At 40.2% G+C, this 27,814-nt stretch overlaps 1 protein-coding gene across 1 annotated transcript; it reads left to right on the top strand.

Moving 5' to 3' along the window:
* Positions 1 to 50: 50 nt before the first annotated feature.
* cnrip1b (cannabinoid receptor interacting protein 1b) lies at positions 51 to 20,409 on the top strand. Its single transcript, XM_059985358.1, has 3 exons — positions 51 to 229; positions 973 to 1,117; positions 20,245 to 20,409. Exons 1-3 carry the CDS (start codon positions 51 to 53, stop codon positions 20,407 to 20,409), a joined length of 489 nt encoding a protein of 162 aa, XP_059841341.1.
* The last annotated feature ends 7,405 nt before the right edge of the window (positions 20,410 to 27,814 follow it).

Below are 27,814 nucleotides of genomic sequence, written 5' to 3'. Positions count from 1 at the left end.
ACCTTACGCCCCGGCTCATCAGCATCATTGAGACGCCCTCATTGCCCATCATGGACGAAGTGCCCAGTTTGGTGAAAATCGGCGTCTCTTTGAAAATCCAACCCGGTGACGGGCCGGTGTATTTCAAAGTCGACGGACAGCGATTCGGGCAAAACCGGACCATCAAGCTGTTAACAGGAGCGAAGTACAAGATCGATATTGTGCTAAAGCCTGGGATTGTATCAGCAAAGTGAGTATAAAAGGTTACACTGGCGAGAGCTTTTCATCACTCTGGGTGAGGGGGTGTAACAAGGTAAACCCGCTGTTTTTTTTCATCTCCATGGTATTATTGCCTTTATGATCTGCTGCGGTTGACAACAGCTGTTCCCTGCCCTGCCTTGCTCCAGGTGTAAAGATCCTTGGGACCATCCTGTGGGCGTTTAGCGGCTGAGCTTCTGAAAGGAGGCGACGCCAGTTGTCATTTGATCCCCTCCTGTCAATTAGTGTTTCTTAAAATCTGACCAGCCGGTGCTTATCTGCGCGCAGATGCCTGCATCTAAATAAATGACCCTTTCGGAATTTCACGCTGCAATGAATTTTCTTTTAATTCCCGCGCACCCAAATCTAAAGGCCGGAATTTCAAATTTCAAATAGCGGCGTAAGGTGCACATGAGACTGCAGAACAGGTTATGGCTGATACAAGACCCAGCCCCATTGTCATCAAAAGATCCGCTGCCCCTCCCCACGCCAGCAGCACGTAGCAAAAACGGAGTGGTTATACTGCAATTACATATTTGTTATTCCTATTGAATGTGTAAGTTATCTCTTCACGTCCATGACATTTCTTGCATTATTAATAAAATAGTGCAAACGGCACGATCAGCTTTGATAGACGGCCTATGGCATTCACTTTCGTTCGGAGCATTGTCTATGACAAATCATAATGCACCCAAGATGTTGAGATAACTGAAGGAGGATCCTGTGTGATTGCAGGTCGATGATGATTGGGGCTGTACTTATCCCCCTAGAAGAGAAATCGAGGAACCCACAAGTGGTGAATTATACTGGGATCTATGACACTGAAGGAGTGGCTCACACGAAAAGTGGGGAACGCCAGCCTCTACAAGTCAACATTCAGGTTAAAAAAAAATAAAATGTCATTCCAAGTCAGTAGCTTATAATGCCATTCCTACACTGTGTAGCAGGACTCTAAACTTGCAGAGATTAGCAGTTCAACAGTAAGTGATTTTAATTATTAGCTACTAAATCTGACTTGAACCAGAGCAAGAAATAAAATAGGAGGATCAAATGCTAAAGTAGGGAAAGACATCAATGATAATTGAGAGTTTCACTTTCATGTCAATGTTTAATTCTCAAATTTGGGGAGGGGGGATATCCTCATGATTTGGAAAAGTAACTTAATAATTAATCGATTTTATAGGATGCCAATGTTTTTCATGGATAGTTTTACCATGTTGTGCACTACTAAAATAAAAATCCCACTCTATGTAAAGTCATCTAATTCAGAGAATTGCAATAGTAGAGATTTGAAAGATAAAATCTGACAACAAATTGGAAAGCGTGTGAGAAAATTTGAAATACAAATAGTCCTGTAGCCCTATGATTTAAAGAAATTGCTTTTTCATTCTTGTTGTTTCCATGACATAATCTGAAAGCCAGAAATGAATGATCTTCATACATAAGATCATAGGAAAAAAGAAATATGAGTAGGAGTAAACCACAAGGTCTGTGTTTTCAATAAAATCATGGCTAATCTGACCTTTGCACACAACTCAGACTGATCCTTCTTGCCCTCGATTTCACTGTACAGGCATTCCCGTGATTTATGAAAGGGCTATGTTCTTGGGAAAATATAATCTAGCTCACCCAAATTAGGAAAGTTGGAGAGATGCATTTTGAGTATTTTTGCATACTATTTTTGATGGAAGGTGGCACATTAGTCATTATACCAGCCAGAAAATTTATATATCAAGGACGCCTATCATTAAGAATCTGACATACAACAAAAATTGTTAAAGAGAGCATACATAAATCGAGGAGAACTTGGATTCCAAAAGAATTTCTCATCCTTGAATTATGCTTAACGAATCATTAGCACAGTGTCCTAGGGTAGAAAATACCAAATATTCACAACGCTCTGAGTGTGCACAATGTCTGCCTCACGACTGATGTTTCATTTTCACATTGCCTGTTGGTAACAGATTCCCTCAATGGTGGAAACATTCTCACCCATATCCTGTCAAGCCCTTCAAAATGTAATATATTTCAATAAGATTCTCCATCATTCTTCTCAATTTTCAACTCCCCATCCAGGAATCAAATTAGTTGATGCCTATCAGGTATGGGAAACAATGATAACTTATCTCATAATTGACCAAAGAATATGATCAGAGAATGGAGGATCAAGGGGCATGTAGCAGAATATATTGTTAGCTGGATTCAAGGCAAAAAGCAAATGTGAAAAGGTAGACAGCGGTTTTCTGCACAGATCAAGTTCAAGTTCCACTTTAATTGTCATTCAACCATAAACAAGAATAGAGCCAAACAAAACAGCGTTCCTCCAGAGCCAAGGTACAAAACACAGTACCAACAATCACACACAGTACACAGCACATAAAATTATGATAGCCCAAAATACATACAAAAATATAGATTAAAAACCATATAGCCCAAGTCTCTGAGTGTCATGGCCTGTAGATTGAAGGTGCATGGATGTTATCCTGGAGCTATGTTTCTGCAAGAACAAATCTGAAACAGTTCCACCTTTCCTGTGAGTTCAGCTGCAGATGAATGCAACCCAACTTGTTCTTCCAGCAAGCAAACACCGGAGAGCAGAACCGACAGAAAAGGCCAGCACCCAACCTGGCACACAGCCAGCTCCAGCGTCTCCTTCCCCAGTGTCTGCAACAGGCAAGTCCCAAGGCACAAGGGCATGATCTGTGCAACAACCAAGGCTATGCACCTCTACTTTTCTGAGTTTAGATTAAGGATTTAATGAATTTTATAAATTTGAAGATGACAACAGATTATGTATGTGCTGGGCCAGAGAGGATTGCAGTTGGAGAATAAATGAAAGTGAAGTCAAAAGTCAAAGTAAGTTAAAGAGAAATTTATTACCAGTGTACATACATGACAGCACGTACAACCCTGGGTTTATTTTTCTGTGGGCACACTTACCAAATCTATAGAACACTGTAAACAGGATCAATGGACAACAAACTGTGCAAATGCAGATATAAATAAATAGCAATAAATAACAAGCATGAAATAAGATAGGAGAGATAACAAGATAAAAGTGGAGTTACAGCCTTTTGTTCAAGAGCTTGATTGTTGAGGTTGAGTAACTGTTCTTGAACCTGGTAGTTCGAGTCCTGGGGCACTTTTTTCTTCTACCTGGCGGCTGCAGTGAGAAAAGAGCATGACCTGGGTGATGAGATCTTTGATAATGGACGCTGCTTTCCCACAGCAACATTTCATGTAGATGTGCTCAGTGGTTGGGGGGAGGAGAGGTTTACCCATGAGGTACTGGGCTGAATCCATTACTTTTTGTAGGATTTTCCACTCAGAGGCATTGTTGTTCCCGTCCCAGGCTGTAATGCAGCCAGTCAGCACACTTTCCACCACACCTCTATAGAAGTTTGCAAGGTTTTTAGTGACATGCCGAACCTCCGCAGACTCCTGAGGAAGCAGAGGCGCTGTCGTGCTTTCTTTGCAATGCTATTTATATGGAGGCTCCAGGACACGTCATCTGAGATAGGGATACCCAAGAATTTAAAGATACTGACCCTCTACACCTCTGTTTCTTCAATGATTATTGGCTCATAGACCTCTGGTTTCCCTCTCCTGAAGTCTACAATTGGTTTCTTGGTCTTATTGACATTGAGTGAGAGGTTGTTGTTATTACACCACTCAACCAAATTTTCAGTCTCCCTCCTGTGTGCTGATTCATTGCCATCTTTGATACAGCCCACAACAGTGGTGTCATCAACAAACTTGTACACGGTGTTGGAGCTGTACTTAGACACACAGTCTAAGGGGAAGTCTGGAGAAAATTCTGAGAAGGCTTTTAATAGGTTACAAAATTAGCAAACAAGTGGCAACTGAGGTTCAACATTGATAATGTGAGCTGATATATTTTGATAGGAACAGAAAGAATGGAGGGTAATTACCCCTTATTTAGGCAGAGTAGAGGAACAATATGATTTTGTTTGCAAATATACCACTCACTAAAAATTGTACAGCTGGTTAGTAAGGCCATAAACCAAAGCACCAACAGTTGCTGTATGAGGAATTGAATAACAAAGTAGGGAACCACAGAAGTATCAGACCTTGGTGAATTACCATCTGGTATACTGCATGTCCTTGTGGTTCCCATTTCTAAAAAAAGAATATAGATATACTGGAGAGGCCACAGTGAAGCAAGGATGATGCAAGAACTACAAAGCTATGCATTACTAGGAAGAAATGAACAAATCATGCCCCATTGCTCTTTGGACTGAGGTGCAGACTAACAGAGGTCTTTAAAATGAAAATAAAACATTTGTGTTAAAGTGGATACAGAGCCAATTTTCAACTTTTGGGGAAAACAGTCAGTAGACACAATCAGTATAAGATAGTCAGCAAGATATGCAAAGGAAGAAAGTTGTTTTGCTAAAGAATAGTGAGAGTGGGCAATTTGCTCTGACAATGTTAGTTGAAGTGAACTTATTGATATATTGGAAGCAACACTGGACAAGCAGATGAGTGAGAAGGACATCTTGGGGAAGAATGGGAAAGATCTAAAATCAGCGTAAATGCCAGTGCAGACAGGTTGAGCAAAGGGTTTATGTCTGTGCTATACAACCTATGCAATAACATGCACAGTATACCTCCGTTACAAATCCTATAAATCAAGTAAATTCAATCAAAGCTGTATATCATAGGCCAGATGTGCTTCTACATTGGAATGAGATTTCCTTATTCCTGGGGGGGGGGGGGGGGGAAGCAGAACATTCTGAAAGCATTCTGGCAAGTTAACCAGCAGAACCTAAGCAGAGAGACACAGAATTGATATTGCAGTTCAAAGACCTTTCATCAGAACTAGAAAAAGAAGACAAAGTTGTCTTAAATTGCAGAGAAAAGGAAAAGCTGGAGCTGGATTGTTTATTGTGTGGTGAATAGAAATGGAGATTGATGTTGCATTGTGATGGTGGTGCACTTCCTTCATCCACTATGTCTTTCATAGAGTAATGATAGAATTCTTCTTGTCCTTGCCTTCTACTGTACCAGCCTCCACGTTCAGTCGACCATCCTGTGTAATTTCTATCTCCTTCAATGTGATGCTACTTCCAGACATTCTCTATCTGCCCTTGAAGCATTCCACAGAAACTGTTTTCTCAAAGTCACTGGTCCACAATACCTACTCTCTTGCAACTATGGGAGATGCAGATATATGTCAATAGTTAATTGATTGAGGAGATTTGGTATGTCACCAAAGATTCTAGCAAATTTCTATGGACGTTGGCTGGAGAACATGCTAACTGTTGCAGTATTGCCTGGTATAGAGCCTCCAATGTGCAGGATCAAAAGAGGTTGCTGAAGGTTGTGAACTCAGCCATTTCCATCACAGGTACAACCCTCCCTACCATTAAGAGCATCTTCAAAAGGCGGTACCTCAAGAAGGCCACATCCATCATTAAGAACCCCCACCACTAGGGCAGGCCTTCTTCTCAGTACTACCATCAGGAAGGAAGTTCAGGAAGCTGAGGACCCACACTCATTTGTTTTAGGAACAGCCTCTTCCCCTCTGCTGTAAGATTTCTGAATGTTCCATGAACCTATGAACATTACTTTGCTATTCCTCTTCTGCACTGTTTATTTATTTATTGTGGACTCCAATTCATTGGGCCATCAGTTAATTGGGGCAACTGTTTACTGGTGATAACTCTTAAAAAAAACAAAAACAAATTGAGAAAATAGCTAGAATTCCCTTCATTTATTTGGGACTCTATGCCAGTCAATTAGTGCAGAAGACTTGCACAGCCTTTAGACACTACACTGTGCTTCCAGTGAACAGTTTTTAGAATAGTGTCAGTTGTATGTGTTTGTGTTCAAAAAAACTGTGATATTTCTGTAACTTTGATGAGAAATGAACAGTAAGACAATTTCAAACTGTTTTGCTCACTGTGGTTTCAAGCATCCAGCCTTGGGGATGTCAGAAATGGTCAATGGGAAAATGAAACAATTTCACTACTTCAGTAAGTTAGGAACTAGAAAGAATTTGAAGGTATTGGCAATCATCTTGAATGTTACAATGAAAACGTAGATTTGGAAGATGCAATCATCGATAGCATTGTATGAAGGCAGTCCATCATTTGCACTGAGTATTTGTGCTGATTTTGTTCACTTACAGTCAAAAGAATGTGACTAAACAAATTCCTCCATCGATAATTGTTAGGAATTAATACACAGGTTTATAAAACTGTAGTAGTATTGGTAGTGGTCAAATTTGTCCTGTATTTCATTTAAATACATAATTGCCTTTTTTATACCTTTTTTAAGTTTTCCATGAGACTTCAGATAATTGGGGCAGCCAGTTAATTGGGCCAAAATGTACTGGTCCCAATTTGTCTCAATTAACTGAGATCCACTGTAGTTATTTATTGTAAATCACACTGATTTATATGTCTTATACTGTACTACTACTGCAGAACAATACACTTCACAACATATGTCAGTGATAATAAACCTGATTCAGATACTACCCTGTTACTTCTTCCCTGCTCAACATCCAGCTGGCCAAACACTCCTTCCAGGTGTAGCTCATCGACTGGAGAAATAAAATACAGATCAAGTGACCACTTTGTAAATATCACAGTTAGTCAGCAAGGATGATCTTGAATTTTTAATTACCTGTCACCTTAATTCTCCATCCCTATCCCACTCTGATTTTTCAGCCTTTGGCCTTTTGCATTGTTTAAATGAAGCCCCACATAACATTGAGAAACAACATTTCATCCAGGTGCCCTACAGCTCACAGAACCCAGTAGTGAATCAATAGTTCCAGATGACCAGTTTTTCCAATTTGTATGAAAACACTTATTGATCCAGAAGTTTAACTCAGCTTTCTGTCTCCATCGATGCTGTGTAACCTGCTGAGTATTTGCAGCAGTTTCTGACTTTTATTTCAGGCTTTCAACATCAACCGATTTTTCTTCTATTTCTTTCTTTTCTCCTTTGTCAATAAAGATCATTTTCCATTTCCCTTCATTATTATTATTATCTGTAGTTTCATGACAACTTTCCATGTTCCCTGGGCAAGGGCACACAGATCGATCTGAAGAACGTAATTTAATATCCTCATGCCATTTAATCATTCATCCATTCTATTCAAGTCAAGTTTGTTGTCATTTCGACCATAAACTGCTGGTACAGTACACTGTAAAAATGAAACAACGTTCCTCCAGGACCCTGGTGCTACATGAAACAACACAAAGCTACACTAGACTATGTGAGACAGCACAAGGCTACACTAGACTATGTAAAACAATATAAAAACTGCACTAGGCTACAGACCTGCACAGGACTATATAAAGTGCACAAAACAGTGCAGTTCTTCATACTTATTGCTATTTATGGACTAGGCCTTATTTGACACAAAGGGTGGTTAATCTTTTTGTTACTGAGATGATGTGCACTTCCACCTCATGAAAGCCACATCATTTTTATTTCTGGGTTTTACATGGCCTTCAGCACCATGTTAATGAAAATCCTGAGATCATAACTGAAATCAGCCAACACCTACAATGCACTGTTCAAGAGGGGGATGACTTGCTTGATAAAAAACACTTTATTCTATCTCATCCTCTTTCAATGATTCTTTTAATCATCTCTTGTTTTTACTGTGCGTAGCAATATTGGAGATGGTAGACTCAGAATAAAGGGAAATAATCTGAAAATTAGGGTGATGCTTCAATGATTTTTGTCAGGAAGTAAAATGGAATCCTTAAACACTTTTTCCCAAAAATCTACTGACACTGAGCCTTTCTTCCTATGTAAGCATAGAGTAGCAAGGTTAACAATATCAGATTACCTAGATCAAAGTTCAAAGTAAATCTTATTATCAAAGTACATATATGTCACCATATACAACCCTGGGATTTATTTTTTGTGGGCATACTCAGCAAATCTATCGAATAGTAACTACAACAGGATGAATAACGAATTGACCAGAGTGCAGAAGGCAAGTCGTGCAAATGCAAATATAAATAAATAGCAAAAAAAATAACAAGAACATGAGATAATGAGATGAAAGGGAGATCGTAGTTTGTCAGAACATTTCAATGACGGGGCAAGTGAGAGTAGTCATCTGCTTTTATTCAAGACCCTGATGGTCAATGGGTAGTAACTGTTCTTGAAGCTGGTGGTGCGAATCCTGAAACTCTTATGCCTTCTACCTGAAGGCAGCAGCGAGAAGAGAGCATGACCTGGGCGGTGGGGATCTCTGATGATGAATACTGCTTTCCTATGACAGTGTTTCATGTAGATGTGCTCAATAGATGGGAGGGCTTTACTTTTGATGTACTGGGCTGAATCCACAATCTTTGATAAGATTTTCTGTTCAAAGGTATTGGTGTTTCCATACCAAGCTGTGATGCAGCCAGTCAATATACTCTCCACTACGTACCTATAGAAGCTTGTTAAAGTTTTAGATGTCACGCCAAATCTCCGTAGACTCCTTAGGAAGTAGAGGTGCTGCTGTGCTTCCATTGCAATTGCACTCACATGCTGCTATATCTATTTCAGATGACCTGTACTAGATACAGCAGCATGTGAGTGCAATGCCTCTCCACCTCTGCCTCTGTTAAGGGCTGGCTTATAGACACTGGTTTCCCTCTCTTGGTCTATAATCAGTTCCTTGGTCTTGCTGACAGTGAGTCAGAGGTTGGTGTTATGACACCACTAAGCCAGATTTTCAAGCTTGCTCTTGTAAGCTGATTCATCACCGCCTTTGACTGGGCCCACAGTAGTGGTGTTACCAGCAAACTTGAATATAGCATTGTGCTTAACCACAGAGTCAGTGGTGTAGAGTGAGTAGAGCAGGGCACTAAGCACACAGCCCTGTGGAGCACCTGTGCTGGTGGAGGTCATGAAGGAGATGTTGTTGCCAATCTGAACTGACTGAGGTCTGCAAGTGAGAAAATAACAAGTAAGGTGACATTAAGATGCAGAGCAAAACAATGTATGGTTGAAAAGTGGATTGGACTTGAGAACCTGATTAGCTTACTTTTGCATAAGACTATAATAAATCAATTTGATTTAAATTTGAACCATGAATAAATCAAATTCCAATGCAATTGTTTTACTATGGTCACATGTACCAAGGTAGAGTGAGAAACTTTGTATTTTGTTGCCACCCATACAGATCATTTCCTTATTACAGAGGTAGCATAAGGGAAAACAATAACAGAAAGTGCATTGCAGGTAGATAATAAGGTGCAAGATCATAATGAAGTAAATTGTGAGATCTTATTGCACTAAGGGACTTTTCAATAGTCTTATAACTATGAGACAGAAGTTGTTCTTGAGCCTAGTGATACGGTTTCCAGTATTTGTATCCTCTGCCTGATGGGATAGAGTGGGGTCTTCAATTATGTTGGATGCATACACAATTTTATTAGTCCTTGTTGGAGATAAATAGCAAAGCATAAGCTTTCAATGTATATAATTGTATACTTTCCATTTGAATCCAAAAGGCAATTGAACAAAGATATCAAAATATTATCATCTGCTAGAGAAGCAATACTCCACAGGCGATGTGCAACACAACTAGTAGAGCTGTGTCCTCACAATGACAGAGACTCAGGTTGAATACTGACATCAAGTGTTGTCTGTATGGATTTTGCATGTTCTCCCTATGACTGCATGTTTTCCCCAGGTTTCTTTGGTTCCTCCCATCCTAAGGACTGATGGATAGGTTAACTACCCCTAATGCCTGTAGAATCCAGGGGTTTTGATGGAAATGTGGGTGTTCGTGTATGTAATGTCCTGGTTAACATATCTACTGTTATGCTGTAATATTTCATTTCAGCAATTTTGGGGTAGAATGTTTTGGTTTCAGCTAGAGATAAGATGCCATGTTGTTCAACTTGGGAATGTTGTGTCAGCCAATCAGCATGGTGGGGATTGGGAGAAAGTTCTAGAGAGAGCAGGGTGGAGAGATTTTTGTGATGGACATTCTTTTTGGGTTTTCTTTTTGGCGGGAGCTGCGGAATGGGACAGAAGGGAAGATGCCGCAGGATGGTGTGGGAAGGAGAAACCCCGTTGCACAAGGTGCTTTGTGCAGATGAATGGCTCCAAGGGGGAAGGGCCTGTGCCCCTGAGGGAGTGCCAGTTTGCTTGAGATTGACTTTGAGGGAAGTTCGGAATGTGGTGTGTGCTTTCACACAGGCGTGAATACGAGACAACTCCCGTATGGGATCCAACGGTCATTGTGCATGTTGGACTCCTTTTATTTATTTTTCTTTTCCTTTTCCTATTAACTGTTCGATAAAGCTGAAATTTGTAAATATGATTTCTTTATAATTTTATGCAGTGTACAATCTGTTATTCCTTGCCAACTGACAGTCGTGTATTGGCAGCATTTACACAGCATTTACTCAGCTTGAAGTTTCTTTGATCGGAACATCACAATGTTCCTGGTTGGTTTAACCCCAAATCATACCGGCCCTAGACGTATATTGTTTATGAAAGGTGGCCTTCTCACCGCTGAGTCACGAGGCTGTTAGCAGAGCTAGCTAACAAACCAAGTTTATATATGAGCCCGGTGAGAGGATTATATGTACGTGTTCATGTATGTCTGTGATGTATGTACGTGTATATACAAGTGTGTGTGTTTGTGTATATCTGTGCATATGCCCATGTATCTGTGTGTGTGTGTGTGTGTGTGTGTGTGTGTGTGTGTGTGTATGATTGAAGGTTGTTCCATCAAAGAAAATGTGATCAACTGAGAAAAGGAGAGGAGTGTGACCAAGGGATGATCACAAAAATACATCTGGTCCTACATGAACCCTTTGCAGCAACTTCAACATTTATAGCTGTCCAGTAACATGGTACATGGGTGAATTAATGTAGGATTACGTTTACTGAATGGTTGATGGTCAGCAGCTTCTTGGTATGCCAAGGGAGCTGTTCCATCACACCATGAGTAAATTGAATGGACAAGGAATATACTAATGTAAAGTTAGCCACATGTTGGCGTATGGCCTAGTGGATAAGGCGTCGGTCTAGTGATCTGAAGGTCACTGGTTCGAGCCTCAGCTGAGGCAGCGTGTTGCATCCTTGAGCAAGGCACTTAACAACACATTGCTCTGTGACGACACCGGTGCCAAGCTGCTTGGGTCCTAGTGCCCTTCCCTTGGACAACATCGGTGGCGTGGAGAGGGTAAGGCTTGCAGCTTGGGCAACTGCCAGTCTCCCAAACAGCCCTGCCCAGGCCTGCGCCCTGGAAACCTTCCAAGGCACAAATCCATGGTCTTATGAGACTAAAAAAAAGTTGCCTGAAAAAAAATTAGCCAATTTGTTTTCTACAGGTAACATTCTTGATGTCATGTTAACACCTTTTTTTCATACACTTGTTCTCTTACTTTGTGTTCAAAGCACAATGCTTTTAGTTCCACTTTCATTATACAAGCCACAAATAGAATGACATCTGTTCTTGACATCTGTTTCTGTGACAGAACTGTTATGATTCCTGTCATTAATTCTGTTCTATTTTGTCTTTTACTGGTCTTTGCTTTAATGTTATAATAAATAGAAATAACGGTGTGGAACACTGAATAAATTTCCACAGGATGAGAAAATTCTAAATCAGAAGTAATGTTATGGATGGTGAATCCCTCAAAATAAATCAAGATGAAATAGGTGAGAGCCTTGCTGGTCTGTGCAGGTTGGAGGCTTATATATTGGAAACAGCAGCCGGAAATATTAAAGCATTGATATTGGAAACAGTCAAAAAATCAGTATTAATATATTGTATGTTCTTTAATATGCAACAATTACAGAGGCAAGATTTCCACCCCTGAGGTTAATTGGTTTGTTTGAAATAGCCAATTCCATATTTTATGAAATTGCATTAGCATTCCAGAATATGAGACATTTGTTAGTTGTTTGTTAAGCTGCCAAAAAGCTTGGGTACTGAGTTTAAGGGGCTGCTCCAACATTAGCAAACAAGTTTTGGACAATATACTAGTCAAATAATACTGAGACACCAGGGAGAGAGGGAGATGCAAAAGCCTCAACAGAAGAAAAAAAGAAATTAAAAACAGAAAATGTTGGGAATATTCAGAGGTCAAGCTGAATCTGTGGAAAGAGAAACATAGCTAATGTTTCAGGTTGAAGTCTTCCAGCGTTTCCTGCTTTTATTTTAGATTTCCAGCATCTGCAGTCTTTTTCTTTATTTTTGAAGAAAGCAAGGATCTACTTTGTGTAGGTAGAGCTCTAGGCAACCCACCAGAGCCCTCTCCAGGAGGATCTGGGAAATGATGGCAAGAGGACTCTTTGCATGCAAAGTCATGGATCAGTATAATCTAAACGTCACCACAGGGCCAGATATGAAAACGTGAGTAAAAGTTTGTGATTAAACCAGTTTAGCAGACTAAACACCAGTTTAAACCTTCACATAGTCAGATCAGAATCAGAATCAGGTTTATTATCACCAGCATGTGCTGTGAAATCTACTAACTTAGCAGCAACGGTTCAATGCAATACATAATATAGTGGAGAAATAAATTATAAATAAAATAAAAATAATTATAATAATAAATAAACAAGTAAATCAGTTACATATATTGAATAGAATTTTTTTAATGTGCGAAAACAGAAATACTGTATATTTTTTAAAAAGTGAGGTAGTGTCCACAGCTTCAATGTCCATTTAGGAATTTGATGGCAGAGGGGAAGAAGCTGTTCCTGAATCACTGAGTGTGTGCCTTCAGGCTTCTGTACCTCCTACTTGATGGTAACAGTGAGAAAAGGGCATGCCCTGGGTGCTGGAGGTCCTTAATAATGGACGCTGCCTTTCTGAATCACCGCTCCCTGAAAATGTCCTGAGTACTTTGTAGGCTAGTACCCAAGATAGAGCTGACTAGATTTACAACCTTCTGCAGCTTCTTTCGGTCCTGTGCAGTAGCCCCCACCCCCATAGCAGACAGTGATGTAGCCAGTCAGCATACTCTCCATTGTACATTTATAGAAGTTCATGAGTGTATTTGTTGACATGCAAATCTCTTCAAACTTCAAATGAAATATAGTCGCTGTCTTGCTTTCTTTATAACTATATTGATATGTTGGGACCAGGTTAGATCCTCAGAGATATTCACACCCAGGAACTTTAAGCTGCTCACTCTCTCCACTTCTGATCCCTCTATGAGGATTGTTATGTGTTCCTTCGTCTTATCCTTCCTGAAGTTCAGCTCTTTTTTCTTACTCACATTGAGTGCCAGGTTGATAATGTGGCAACCCACTAGATGGCACATTTTCACTAGTTGGCATTGTGGTGAACTATGTGCCTGTCGGGACACGCCCCTGCTGACTGCTCCTGTGGCTCCTCCCACAGGCCCCTGTATAAAGGAGATCTGCGGCCTGACGCTCGGCCTCAGTCTCCAAGACCTTGTATGATAGACACTCACTCCTGGTTCCTTCTTCCAGTCAATAAAAGCCGAAATCTCGCCTACGTCTCAGTGTGAGTTATTGATGGTGCATCAGGCATATCTCACTCCTGTACGCCCTCTCGTCACCACCTGAGATTCTACCAACAATGGTTGTATCATCAGCATATTTATAGATGGTATTTGAGCTACGCCTAGCCACACAATCATGTGTATATAGAGTAGAGCAGTGGACTAAGCACACACCCCTGAGGTGCGCCAGTGTTGATTGTCAGCGAGGAGGAGATGTTATCACCAATCCACACAGATTGCGGTCTTCCGGTTAGGAAGTCGAGGATCCAATTGCGGAGGGAGGTACAGAGGCCCAGATTCTACAGCGACTCATTCAGGATTGTGGGAATGATGGTGTTAAATGCTGAACTATGTTTGATGAACAGCATCCTGACCTAGGTTTTGTGTTGTCCACTGTCTAAAGCCGTGTGGAGAGCCATTGAGATTTCATCTGCTGTTGACCTATTGTGGCGATAGGCAAATTGCAATGGGTCCAGGTCCTTGTTGAGGTCTGCACATACTTAGCCGAACGATATAGCAGCAGGTGATTATTAATGGGTTCACAAAGGTCTAACACAGCCTATCTGATATAACCACAAAAACATTCAAAGATTCAAAGTACACTTATTGTCAAAGAATGTTTAAATTATACACCTTGAGATTTGTTTGCTTACAGGCAGCCACAAAGCAAGAAACTTGAAGAACAAAATTTTAAGAAGAGAATGAACATCACAGGAGAGTGACCAAATTCAGGCAGACCCTCAGCACCAGTCCTGGTACTTGGGCTTTCCAGTCTATCAGGACTGGTGCTTAAATTGCCCAAGCACCAGGTAGTGCCCCGCTCTGGGACCTGGATCCCAGCACAGTGACACACATGGGCCGCACAGCCTGAAGCTGTTCTCGATTTCACTAAGCGATCCAAATTTGCACCCGGGTTAGGTGGACGGCCATTGAAACTCTTCCACATCAACTCCTCTCCAAATCACTCGCTCCAACTACAACAGTGATATCGACTCCGTCTGCGACCTTGTCTTGAACACGTTGTACCTCAGCTTTGCGATGCTCCTGCATGGCCCATTCTCCAAATCAGCTTCATCCCTGCTTGCTTCATTATTGTTTGTGGTGAAAGTTTACCACAATTAATAGTCAAATTACCAACTCAAGTAATCCGGACAAAAGGATTAAAGACACAAAAGGTGAACAATGTTGAGGATGAACAGAAGGAATTTATATTTGGTGTTAATGAGACAGGGTCATTTGAAAAAATTACTTTTTGTGTAGGGGGTGTAAATCTGTGCATGTTAGTAGATTCAGGAGCCAATATGAGGGTGAAAATATGTGGGGAAAAACTTAAGTCAGAGAAGATAAAGTGCCATTCATTTATTCGTAAGCAGAAGAGAAAGCTGTACCCATAGTCAGCTATGGGTTGGAGGGGGTGTTTGAATGTGAAATAAGTATTGGAAACAGAACGAACCAGGCAGAGTTCATTGTGATAAAAGGCAATGGTGAACCAGTCCTGGGTCGAGAAACTGCTACAAAACTGGGTGTGATGAAGACTGGAGAAAAAGTGTTGGTAGTGACAGACGTTAAAGAGTCACTTCGGCTGCAAGTGACCCCGAAGTGTTTGAAGGGGTAGGAAAGCTGAACACTAGGCAGATCAGTCTGTACATTGGTCCAAGCCAGTGGCCCAGTCGCTGAGACACTTACCTTACAACTTTAGGCTGTTCAGAAAAAAATTGAACAGCCAATGAAAATGGACATTATTGAGAAAGTTGAAGGCTCAACTACTTGGGTTAACCTGTTAGTAATTTTACCCATACCCAATAAGGACATAAGAATGTGCCTAGATATAAGAAGGGCAAATGAAGCAATTGTGAGGGAGAGATATCCCATTCCAACTGCTGATGAGATACTACAGGGTATGGATGGAGCTGCAGTGTTTAGCAGACTAGAATTGAAATGGGGCTATCACCAGCTAGTACTAACACCAGAATCTAGAGTCCATATCCCTCCATTTTCCTCACATTCATGTGTCTATCTAACTCCCAAATGTATCTGCCTGTACAACCGCTACAGGCAGCGTATTCTAGATAACCACTACTCTCTGTAAAAGTCTTGCTTCTCATATCTTCTTTAAAATTGCCCCTTCTCACTTTACATGCATGCCCTGGGGGAATGCATTTCAACCTTGGGGAAAATATACTTTCTGTCTACTTATGCTTCTCATAATCTTATAAACCTCTATTAGATTTCACCCCCCCCCCCCACTAAGCCTTCAGCTCTCTACAGAAAACAATCCAAGTTTGTCCAACCCTTGTTATATCACATGCCCTTTAATCCAGGCAGCATCCTGGTAAACCTCTTCTCCATCATCTCCAAAGCCTCAACAAACTTTCTGCAGTAAGATGAATATGCAAACTCCAGATGTGGCTTTACTAGAATTTTACAAAGCTGCAACATAACTTTTGAATTCAATGCCTCGACTAATAAAGGCAAGTACACCTTTACCACCTCATCAACCTATGTAGCTTTCAGTGAGATCCCAATCTATCATCACTCATGTAATATTCTATTTTTATACTTCTCCTATCACACTCATATTTATCCATCTTCATTGCGTCTGCCTACTGTATTTGCCTACTCAATCAACCTGATTTAATTGCTTGAAGCCTCTCTGCTCACAACTGCTTAGTTCTGTGTCGTCAGCAAATTTGGAAATACTACATTGTGCTCCGAAAAGGGCCCGAAGGATCATTGGGGACCCAAGGACAAACTGTTCCAGCTGCTACCATCCGGGAAATGGTATCAAGTATAAAAGCCAGGACCAACAGGCTCCAGGACAGCTTCTTCCACCAGGCCATCAGAATGATTAATTCACATTGATACAATTGTATATTGACTGTCCTGTTGTACATACTATTTATTACAAAATACTATAAATTGCACATTGCACATTAGACAGGAACATAACATAAAGATTTTTACTCCTCATGCATGTGATGGATGTAAGTAATAAAGTGAATTCAATTCAATTAACCAAACTATTGATATGTAATGAGACTATTTGGGGTCCAAGCACTGAGCTCAGCCATACCACACAGGTTAACGCCCACCGCTCCAAGGAAGGCCCATTTAATCCTTGTCTGTCATTCCTATCGATCAACTAATTTTGAAACCTGGCCAAATGGTCTCATGGTCCATGTAGTATAATTTGCACACAATATCTTGCATGGGATTTTCTCAAATGCCTTCAGAAAATACAAGTGCATACCAACTACTGACTCTATTCCTGTACTTATGTCCTCTTAAAAACTCCAGTGAGTTTATTAAACATGATTTCCTTTTCACTGATCTGTGCTGCTTTTATTTATCCTAATGATTATATTGTCCTGTTATCTCATACTTTATAATAGACTCAAGTGCTTTCTGTATGACAGATACTGAGCTAACCAGTCTGCAATTCTCTGTGTTTCTTCTCATTTTAAAATGGTAGGGTTATATTTGCTACACTCCAATCTGCAGGAAGTATTCCAAAATTTATAGAATTTTGGAAGATGAAAATAATGTATCCACTATTTCCATGGCTACCTTTTTGGTACTCCAGTATGCAAATGTATTGGTTTTCTGATCCTTCAATTTCGCCAACACTTTTTCACTAACATAGTTTCCTTGAATTCTTCTGTTCATTAGACTCTCCATTCTTTAGAATCTCCATGAATCATTTTGTGTATAATCTCTTCTTTTAGATTGTGAAGATACATTTGACTTACTTTAAATCCTCCACTGTCAATATCCTGGGAAATACCTCTGCCCACAAATTGAACTGGACCAGCCATATAAATACAAGAACAGGTCAGAGACTACAGATCCTGCAATGATCAGCCCTCCTCCTGACACCCAGTGTCCTTCTACAAGCCACAAACCAGGAGTGTAATGGAATACTCTCCTCTTGCCTGGTAGAGTTTAGTGCCAATCACACTCAAGAAACTCCTCACTGCCATCTTCTTAAGGACAACTAGGGATGAGCAATAGATGTTGCTGTTACCAGTGGTAGCTGGATCATAAAAATCAATCAATCAATAAATAAATAAATAATCATTCTGTCATTTCTTTGTTCCCTATTATAGATTCTCTTGTTTCTGCCTGTAAAGAACCTACATTTTTCTTCACTAATCATTTCCTTTTCAGCATGCTTGTATCCTTAGTAGTTTGCCTTATAATCTATTTTTGTTGTCATAATCAATTTGTTGGTCCTTTTTTGCTGAATTCTAAACTGCTGACAATCCTCAAGTTTGATTTTTTATTGCAACTTAATTAACTATTCATTGGATCTAATACTACCATTAACTTCTTTTAATTAGCCATTGGTAGGTCACATGCCTCTTTGTGTTTTTGCAGCAGAAAGGAATACATTGCTGTTGCAGTTTCTGCATTGGTTTTGTTGTGTATTCACCACCATGCCTTTCAGTGAAGTTCTATCCGTCAGCCCACTTCTCACACTTTCCTTTGTTTAGATTTGTGACTTTGACTTCACATCAATTTATTTAACTTCCATCTTAATGAAGACTTCTGTCATGGCTATTTTTACCTAAAGGATCCTACAAAACAAGATTATCAATAAAACTTTGTCCTTCCATAGAACAAGATCTAATGTAGCCTTTTTGCATTGTTTGCTGAACATGTTGATCTGGTAAACCTCCTATACATTCCACAACTTTATCCTCCTCCTCCATACTGATAACTTCGCTTATTGTATACATAGATTAAAATACCCCATGATTATCATATTATCTCATTACACACACCTAGAATTTCCTGGTTTATGCTACGCCCGATATTACAACTACTCTTTGGTGGTCTTTAACTCTTACCAGCATTCCTGCCCCTTCCTTTTTCTTAGCACATCCCCAAATCGATACTCACTCCAAACAGCTCAGCACATCTTTGAAAACAGCTTCTGCTCCATGGACTCTGTCTACACTTCTCGCTGCCTTGGGTAAAGCACCCAGCATAATCAAAGACCTCAAACACCCCAGACATTCTGCTTTTGCTCCCTGTGATCAAGCAGAAAATACAGAAGTCAGACAGCATGTACCACTAGGCTGAAGGACAGCTTCTATCCAACTGCTATAAGAATATTGAATTACCTGCTAGTATGTTAAAGTTAAGCCAGCTGGTGGGGCACCTGTACTGGGCTTTGAGGCAACTGGTCCCAGGTTTGAATCTGGCCAGCTCTTTGCATGTTTTCCACTTGTGCTGGGTTTTGAGCATTGAGCTAGCAACTTGGCCTCATTAAAAAAAACAGACAAAAATGCTAAAGAAACAGCAATGTTGTCTCCCGAAGTACCACAAGGTGCAAAGAGGAACGACGACGACGTTAAGATGGACTCTTAACCTCACAATCTACCTCATCATGGCCTTGCACCTTACTGCCTGCCTGTGCTGTACTCCCTCTGTAACATTTTATTCTGCATTCTGTTACTACTTTGCCTCCTGCTTTCCCTCAGTTGACTAATGTAATGAAATGATCTGTAAGTATGTCATGTAAAACAGAGTTTTTCACTATGTCTTGGTACATAAGACAATAATAAACCATTTTACTAATTTACCAATTTTCCTATATAATGATTTACTGAGCCAAAACCACCTATTACTACTATACTGGTCTCCTCCCTTATTACTGTTTACACTATCTCCTTCACAAATCACTTATTCCTCCTAAATGTCAAATATCCTTAAACATTCATTTCCAGGTTTTGTTCAACCAGCAGCCATGATTATATTGTAAAAACTTAGATCATACTGTTTATTTTGACGTGTGCCTTATTGAAAAAGCTGAACCTGATCACCACAGGACCTTACCTCAGCCCTGTATGATGTGGTGACCGCAGAAGCCACAGGGCCAATCAAACTTAAGCCCTGGACAGGGGATTCTGATGAGCTGCTATTGGCAGCCTATGCCCCAGTAGGGGTGATGGGTTTATGAAGAAGACGATATCTAAAAAAGGATTTAATTTGCCTGGGCTTATTGATGCATACTGTTGGTAGTATCTGCATGAGGTACTAACGCAAGAAGGCAACATCTATCATCAAAAATTCCCATCATCCAGGCCATGCTACCTTTTTATGGAAGGAGATATTGAGGCCTGAAGTCCCACATCATGAGGTTGAAGAACAGATGCTTCCCTCAACCAATTTTTGAACCATAACCATAATCATTACCTCAGTAGAATGAACGTTGACCACTTCCCACTACAATAAGTTTTTTCTTTGGTTCTTTTGGGTTTCTTTCATATAATAGTTTTATTGTGAATGTTGCACATCTATTACTAAGTGCATGTGATGCTGCTGCACTCAGGTTTTCATTGTAACTCTGCATACATGTACTTGTGGATGTGACAACAAGCTTGACTTCGAGTAACTAAAGTAATTCTACTCACAGTCTAGTAACATTTCCTTCTTAGGTTTGGGTTTTTAGATTTGGCTTCGAAATGTATTATCCCAATGAACCACGTGTTACTAAAACATTATTTTCTCTCCTCTCCAGTTCAATGACATTGGCACCTTTGAGACTCTGTGGCAAGTGAAGTTCTACAATTATCACAAACGGGATCACTGCCAGTGGGGGAACAGCTTTGGCAGCATCGAGTATGAGTGTAAACCCAACGAGACTCGCAGCCTGATGTGGATCAACAAGGAAATGTTTACCTAAGATGCAGTATTAGGAAAAATCACTTTAAACACTGGCCTAGACAAATTATCATTGTCTACATATTAAATGAAAAACCCAAGCCTTAACAGAGACACATTTGGGTTGAATTTGCACAATGTGCTATTGGTATTGAAAACGTTAGTACTCGTGTGTAATTGATTTACTTACCATTTATGATGGGAGTTTATCCAAGTATTTTAAATGGATGAGGAATTTGATACACATGTATTTGATATAAACATTATCAGATTTATGCTAATATCACTCAGCAGAATTTAAACTCCAGTATCTCAATTCTGTTACTAACATTTACATTATAAAACAATAGTTAGGAGAGTAAATCATTGAAAAATATCTTTGGGTAAGTTAGTGTACAATGTTTTTTGTCTATTATCCTAACCAGCTATTCAGAACATATATTTATTTGAGGTAGCAGTTAGTGATTTTAAATTTGTTCCTAACATTATATAATATGATCTCCTCTGCACTGTAAAAGAGAGTAAATAATTCTGTAACAACATTCCTTTCATGTTATTCTCAGAAATAGACTGAATGGGATGCTACATTTTGTTACTTTGCTCTGTGCTGAATATTTTTTGGTCTACCTCTGGTTGGTGCTAGTGATCTGGTGATGAACTGTGGGAGTAAGCAATGTCTGTGTTAGCCGAGTTATCACTTGAATAAAAAAAATTAGCTTAAAATATTCATGATATGCAATGATTTTTTTGTGTATTTACTATTCAATATATTTTGTAACGTAAGATTTAATGATTTATGTTGTGTTGCTATGTAAAGTCACAGAGTTTGTAATGTTTCCTGGTTGGTTTGGTCGGTAATGGGAGGGAAATGTAATATGTATTGTTTGTTGATAATATACTGTAAGAACAATTCTGTATGCATCAATAAGCCCAGGCAAATTAAATCTTTTTTTAGCTATGTTCTTCTTCTTCTTCTTCTTAAACCCATGACCCCTACTGGGGCATAGGCTGCTAACAGCAGCTCATCAGAGTCCCCTGTCCTGAACTTAAGTTTGAATGGCCCTGTGGCACCTACTGTCACCACATGACTTCATGAATTTGCAAAGCAAAGATCCTTCCTCTTCCAGAGATGAGGTCTTTGGAGTTTGTGTAGCTCTGAGTCTTTATGGGATGGGGTTGTTAGCCCCATGCCCACCTCTCCTCCTTTTACAGCCGGGCTTGAGACTGTGCTGGAGGTTTTTTAGATACCTAGTACCAGTAATTAAAATATTGTTATGTAGAAACACTACTTTATTAACTTTGCTGGTATTGAAATGGAAAATAAACAGATTTCCAGAGACAACAATCTTTGGTTATCTTGCCACTTCTTGTGTTTTGATTAAGAATTCTGAGTTCGTTACATACTGGGCTGTCATAAAACAAGTACCCAGGCACAAAACAATAGAAAACCTACTGTGAGAACAACAGCTTTTGCCTGTGTAGTTTCTTTAAGGGTGAGTAAATACATCAAAAAAATTAAGAACACAAAAAATAGAGGCAGAAGTAGGTCTTCCAACCTCACTCCTGATGCACAACTCAATAAAATCATAGCTGATCCTTTACTTCAGTGTCACCTTTTGGCATTATTTTGTTGGCTCCCTTCATATCAAAATTTCTTTGAATCTCTTCATTGGATAATCAACCTTCAAGAGCTTTTGAGCCAAGAATTCCAAAATTCACTCCCCTCTGGATGAAGGAGATTCCTTGCATTTCAATCATGTAAATTATGCTTCAGTTTCTTGGTACCAAACAAAGGTATATTGGAAACTAGGAAATTATAGTGAAGGTTAATGGGCCCATTATTATCCTACAACTTTGTTAAAGTCACATAAAGAGTGAAAGAGGTATTTACAGTGTGCGCACAACAATGACACTTAGTTTCCTCTGCAGTGCATGCTGAAACTGACCGTTCATTTCAGTAAGTCATTCCCTACTGTTATGTTGCAAGCTTTTGAAATTCATTGAGACATAGCACAACACAGACTAGAAACAGGCCCTTCGGCCCACCAAATCCTTGGTTAAACATCAAGCACCCACGTACATTAACTCTCCATTTTGCTTACTATATTATCAACTTTCTCCATATTCTAATACTCAGGTGCATGGTAAGGGACTGCCTGAACATCCTTGCGATACGTAAGGAAATCAAAGCCCTCAGAATGTGCAAACTCCACGCAGATGGCGCCAGAGTTCAGGATTGAACTTAGGTCACTGGAGACCTGAGGGTGCTCCCCAACCAGCTGTGGTACGGAGCAATTACTGGAGCTGGTCTTTAACAGGATATACCAGAATGCCAACAATGTTCTACCAGCTGCTGGGGTTATTGGCCCTGAATAAATGGATGTTGCAATGATTGAGTCTTGTTGGGGTGAGGGGAGGTGTTAAGAATTGCTGTGCATGGGGGTAGAAATGTATCTGGAGCAAGATGACTATACCTGGGAGCCAAGCCTATAATGAGGCACTCCTGGGGATGGAGATCCCCACTGGCACTCAGAGAGTGCCTGCACCTTGGAAAACCCACTCCCATGGGCATAAGTGAAATCTCTTGTCTTTAAATTAAGAGTCTGAATGTTCTCCCTAATGCATTAGTGAGTGCCATAGTCTAAGATGAGGCAGGGATTAACAGCTGAGAAAAGTAGTCACGAGACTGGGAAGCTGAGATTTGACTGCAAATCCGAACTCCATCTCCAAAAGAAAGCAAAATACACATGGAATTATATTTTCAGTAAGAAGAGCTTAGAGAACTCGATGAGGATAAAGAACGTAGTTTGAATGTTGACCATTTATAAAGCACAGGAAAACAGCTTTTGTATAACCTAGTTGTCTGTGAATAAATATACCACTTTTCAGCTAATTGAGTTTGGAGCTCTCATTGTAAATATATTTTAAATGTTGAATTACTGTTATTTGGGGGATGTTTATGCTGGAGAAAAAAATCAAGGAAAACAAAACATCTCAATGAGAAACAAAGAAATAGATTTGAAATTGCTGTACTTTGGTTTGTGATAGGTATTCACTTCCTGGGGCAAAAGGCTCTTGATGTTTTGCAAAGCTTGCTTTCTAAACACAGCAGGTGCCATTTGTAAGATCAAACAGTTGGAAGTAAACTTCCAACTAACATTGTTTAGCTTCTGGTCATAAATGGGAGTCTGTCTTCAGTTTTTAAAATGTAAATAGAAAGAAATAATCAGTTTGAAGTTTAAGCAATGTATTGTCTATAGAGCAGCTCAGAAGATGCTCTGTCTGTAGTAACTATACCTGTTTCATTGCTGCTCATGGATGCAGTATAAGACGATAGGTTATTTAATTCAGCATGTTTCAAAGCAGCTAAGCTGACTCAGTTGCTTAGTTCAAGGAAGCTTGCAAACCAGATAGATAATATCATCTAGCATATCAGTAACTGGTCTATTAATGTTGAGAACTTTATATACTCAAGGAAGTTAGCTTTACAGCAATAATTGTAAACTGAGAGCATTAAGCTGAGATCTATGTCTCTAAAATGCTGTTGTGTTAAAAAGGATATCTGAGGAAATATATTTTTCTGAAGTCAGACAGGTGGAGATAAACAGTATAAAAGTAGAGAGCACTTCAGCCTTATTGGGAATGGGATAAAGGACATCAGGAAATATGAAAGAAACACATGGTGAAATAGAATCCTGCAGTGGATGAATTGTTCATCTGAAACTCATTGGTATGCCTTACCGGTTTATAAAAATTGCACCTTTGTTTTAGGAATCTTTTGTCCTTTGAGTTTCAAAATGTTTATGTTTTAGAAATAGTTCATAATTTGGATATATTTAAGTTAGAAATCTCTGAGTTTTAAATGTGTTTTAAGAACATTGTTTGGATTTAAATGTATCACTGAAAATAAATGAACTGTGTTCTAAACTACTTTGCTAGCTGGAAGTATGTTCTACTTGGTAGAGAGGAGGGACACATTGCTTGAGTAATGGGCATTGGCAAGTAAACCTTCCATGGAGAATAAACAGGGCAGTGAACTAGTCCTTGAAGATTGGGTAGTTACAGTAAAAGCAAAAGACACTGAAGGATAGTGTATTGCCTCCTAGGTGCTAGGGTCCATGATGTATTGCAGCAGCTACAGGATATTCTCAAGGGGGTGGTGGATCAGCCAGTGGTTGTAATGCATACTGGCACCAATGACATAGACAGAAAAGGGGAAGAAGACCCACACAATGAAGATATATAGTTAGGAAACAAGCTGAAGAGAAGGACCTCCAAGGTAGTAATCTCCAGATTACTGCCTGTGCCGTGGGCTAATGCAGGTAGGAATGGGGTGATAACACAAAAGAATGAGTAGCTGAGGGGATGATGCCGGGGACAGGGTTTCAATTTCTTCAATCATTGAAGCCTTTTCTGGGGAAAGGGAGACCTGTACAAGAGGGACAGGTTGCACCTGAACTGGAGGGGAACCAGTACCCTGGCTGGGAGGTTTGCTGGTGCTACTCAGAAGAGTTTAAACTAGATTTGCAGGGAGCTGGGGACCAGAGCCCGAGGACAGTGAGGGAAGGATTGGTCCTGAAGGTAGATGTTAGGGAAAGTATTGAAAGGCAAAAATGAAATTACAGGTATGATGGGTCGAATAGTTGAAAGAGTGTATATTTTAATGCAAGGAGCATTATGGGTAAGGGTGATGAACTCAGAGCATGGATCAGCAGATGGAACTACGATGCAGCCATTACTGAAACTTGGTTGAGAGAGGGGCAGGAATGGGTGATTAATGTAATAGGTTTTCAAAGTTTTAGAAAAAATAGATGAGAATGTAAAAGGGGAGGAGGAGGAGTGGTGCACTACTAATGAGGGACAATATCACAGCTGTACTCAGGGGAGACATAATGGAGGGCTCAGATACTGAATCCATCAGGAATAGGAAGGGTACAATTACACTGATAGAATTATACAACAGACCCCCTTATCGATACTGGGACATTGAGGAACAGATATGTAATCACATTAAGGAAATATGTAAAAGTAATACGGTTGTTGTCAGGGGGGATTTCAGCTTCCATAATATAAACTGGGACCTTCTTAGTGCAAGGGGTTTAGATGGGGCTAGAATTACAAGAGCATTAGGCAGGAACGAAGAAACTTTAATTGGGAACACCTTTTCTCTGGCAAGTCCACATCAGACATGTGGAAGGTGTTTAAAAAGCAATTGCACAGTGTCCAGGAGATATATGTTCCAGTTAGAAAGAAGGATGGGGATGGAAAGTTAAGGGAACCTTGGATATCCAGAGAGTTGATGAATTTAGTCGAGAAGGAAAAGAAAAAGAATGTAAAGCTTTGGAAATTAGGATCAAATGAAACACATGAGGAATATAGGGAAGTCAGGAAAGAATTAAAGAAGGGAATCAGGAAAGCCAGGAGGGGACATGAAAGCTCCTTTGCAAGTCAGATCAAGATGAATCCCAAGGCATTCGCTACACACATCATGAGCAAGAGAATAACTAGGGAGAGGGTGGGACCACCCAAGGATAAAGGAGGGAAACAGTTGCTTGGATGCAGAGAATGTGAGTGAGGTATTTAATGAGCACTTTGCTTCAGTATTTACCAAGGGAAAGGATATAGAAGACCAGGAGATCAGTGCTGAGTGTATAAATATATTTGGGCATCTAGAGGTCAGGGACAAGGAAGTGCTAGGCCTTCTAATAAGTATTAAGGTGGATAAGTCCCCAAGGCCTGATGGGATTTACCATTGGTTATTGAAGGAGGCAAGAAATGAGATTGCTGGGTCCTTGACCAGTATCTTCATGTCCTTTCTATCCAACATTGAGGTTCCAGAGAACTGGAGAGTACCTCTATTTAAAAGGGGAAGAAGGGAAAAATCCTGGCAACAATAGACTGGTAAATCTCACATCAGTTGTAGGGAAATTGCTGGAGAAAATTCTTAGGCTGTCAGTATCTCCAGTCGAACTTGGTCTTTTTGTGTGTTTTCCCCCTAGCCGTCAGTCTGTGGTTTTGTATTGCCAAGTGTTCCTGCTCTACTCCGGCCTCCGTATTACTGAGTACTGTTTCTCATTATTACCTGTTTTGCTGCCACTTCTGTCTCATTGTGCTCCACCTATTATCTGCCTCTGTTTATTGCTCAGTGTATGTTAGTCCTGTGCTTTCACCTGTTTGTTGCTAGATTGTGTAAGTGAGTTTTCCTGAGCCTTTCCAGCATTTGTATCTGATGCACCATCAATAACTCACACTGAGACGTAAGGTGAGATATCGGCTTTTATTGACTGGAAGAAGGAACCAGGAGTGAGTGTCCATCATACTATGTCCTGGAGACTGAGGCCGAGCGTCAGGCCTCAGATCGCCTTTATACAGAGGCCTGTGGGAGGAGCCACAGGAGCAGTCAGCAGGGGGCGTGTCCAGACAGGCACATAGTTCACCACAGTATCTGAACTCTGTCTGACCAAATATTGACTATGCCTGTTTCCTGACCCTGGTTTTTGGATTTCTCTGGAATTTTTGATCTCTGCCTGAGCTTTGATGCCGACTTTGTTGCCTCTCTGGATTTGCTACTCAGTAAATATCACAGTGTGCACAGTACTTGGTCTGTGATTGGGTCCCTGCTTCAGAGTCCTGACACAGGGATAGGATATATGAGTACTTGGAAACCCATGGCATAACTAGGGGAGCCAGCATAGCTTTGTGCGTAGCAGGTAGTACCTTACCAACTTGATGGAGTTTTTTGACAAGGTGATGAGAGAGATTGAGGGTAGGGCAGTGAATGTTGTCTACATGGATTTTAGCAAGACATTTGGCAAAGTCCCTCATTGGAGGCTAATCCAGAAGATTAGGATGCAAAGGGTCCATGGTGAATTGTTTGTTATTTTTTCTATTCCTAACTGGCTTGCGCATAGAAGACAGAGTAGTGATGAAGGGATTTATTCGAGCTGGAGGTCTGTAAAGAGTGGTGTTCCACAGGGACCAGTGCTGGGATCTCTGCTGTTTGTGTTGTATATACGTAAATGATCTGGATGAAAATATAGATGGGTGGGTTAGTAAGTTTGCTGATGATACCAAGATTGGTGGCGTTATGAATAGTGTAGCAGACTAGCAAAGAATACAGTGTGATATAGATCAGTTGCAGATATAGGCAGAGAAATGGCAGGTGGAGTTTAACCCAGAGTAATGTGAGGTGTTGCACCTTGGTAGGGCAAATGCAGGGAGCCTACACTGTTAAGGGCAAGATCCTTAACAGCATTACTGAGCAGATAGATCTTAGAATCCAAATTCATACTCCTTGAAAGTGGCTACACAGGTTGAGAAGGCTTATGGAATGTTTGCTTTTATTAGTCAAAGCATTTGAGTTCAAATGTCAAGAGCTTATGTTGCAACTTCATAAAACTCAGTTTAGGCCACATCTGGAGTATTGG

The sequence above is a fragment of the Hypanus sabinus genome, chromosome 12 (genome assembly GCF_030144855.1).
Source record: "Hypanus sabinus isolate sHypSab1 chromosome 12, sHypSab1.hap1, whole genome shotgun sequence".
In the NCBI taxonomy this organism is placed as follows: Eukaryota; Metazoa; Chordata; class Chondrichthyes; order Myliobatiformes; family Dasyatidae; genus Hypanus; species Hypanus sabinus.
The sequence above is the reverse complement of the archived record's forward strand: the minus strand, read 5'-3'. Positions and strand labels throughout refer to the sequence as shown.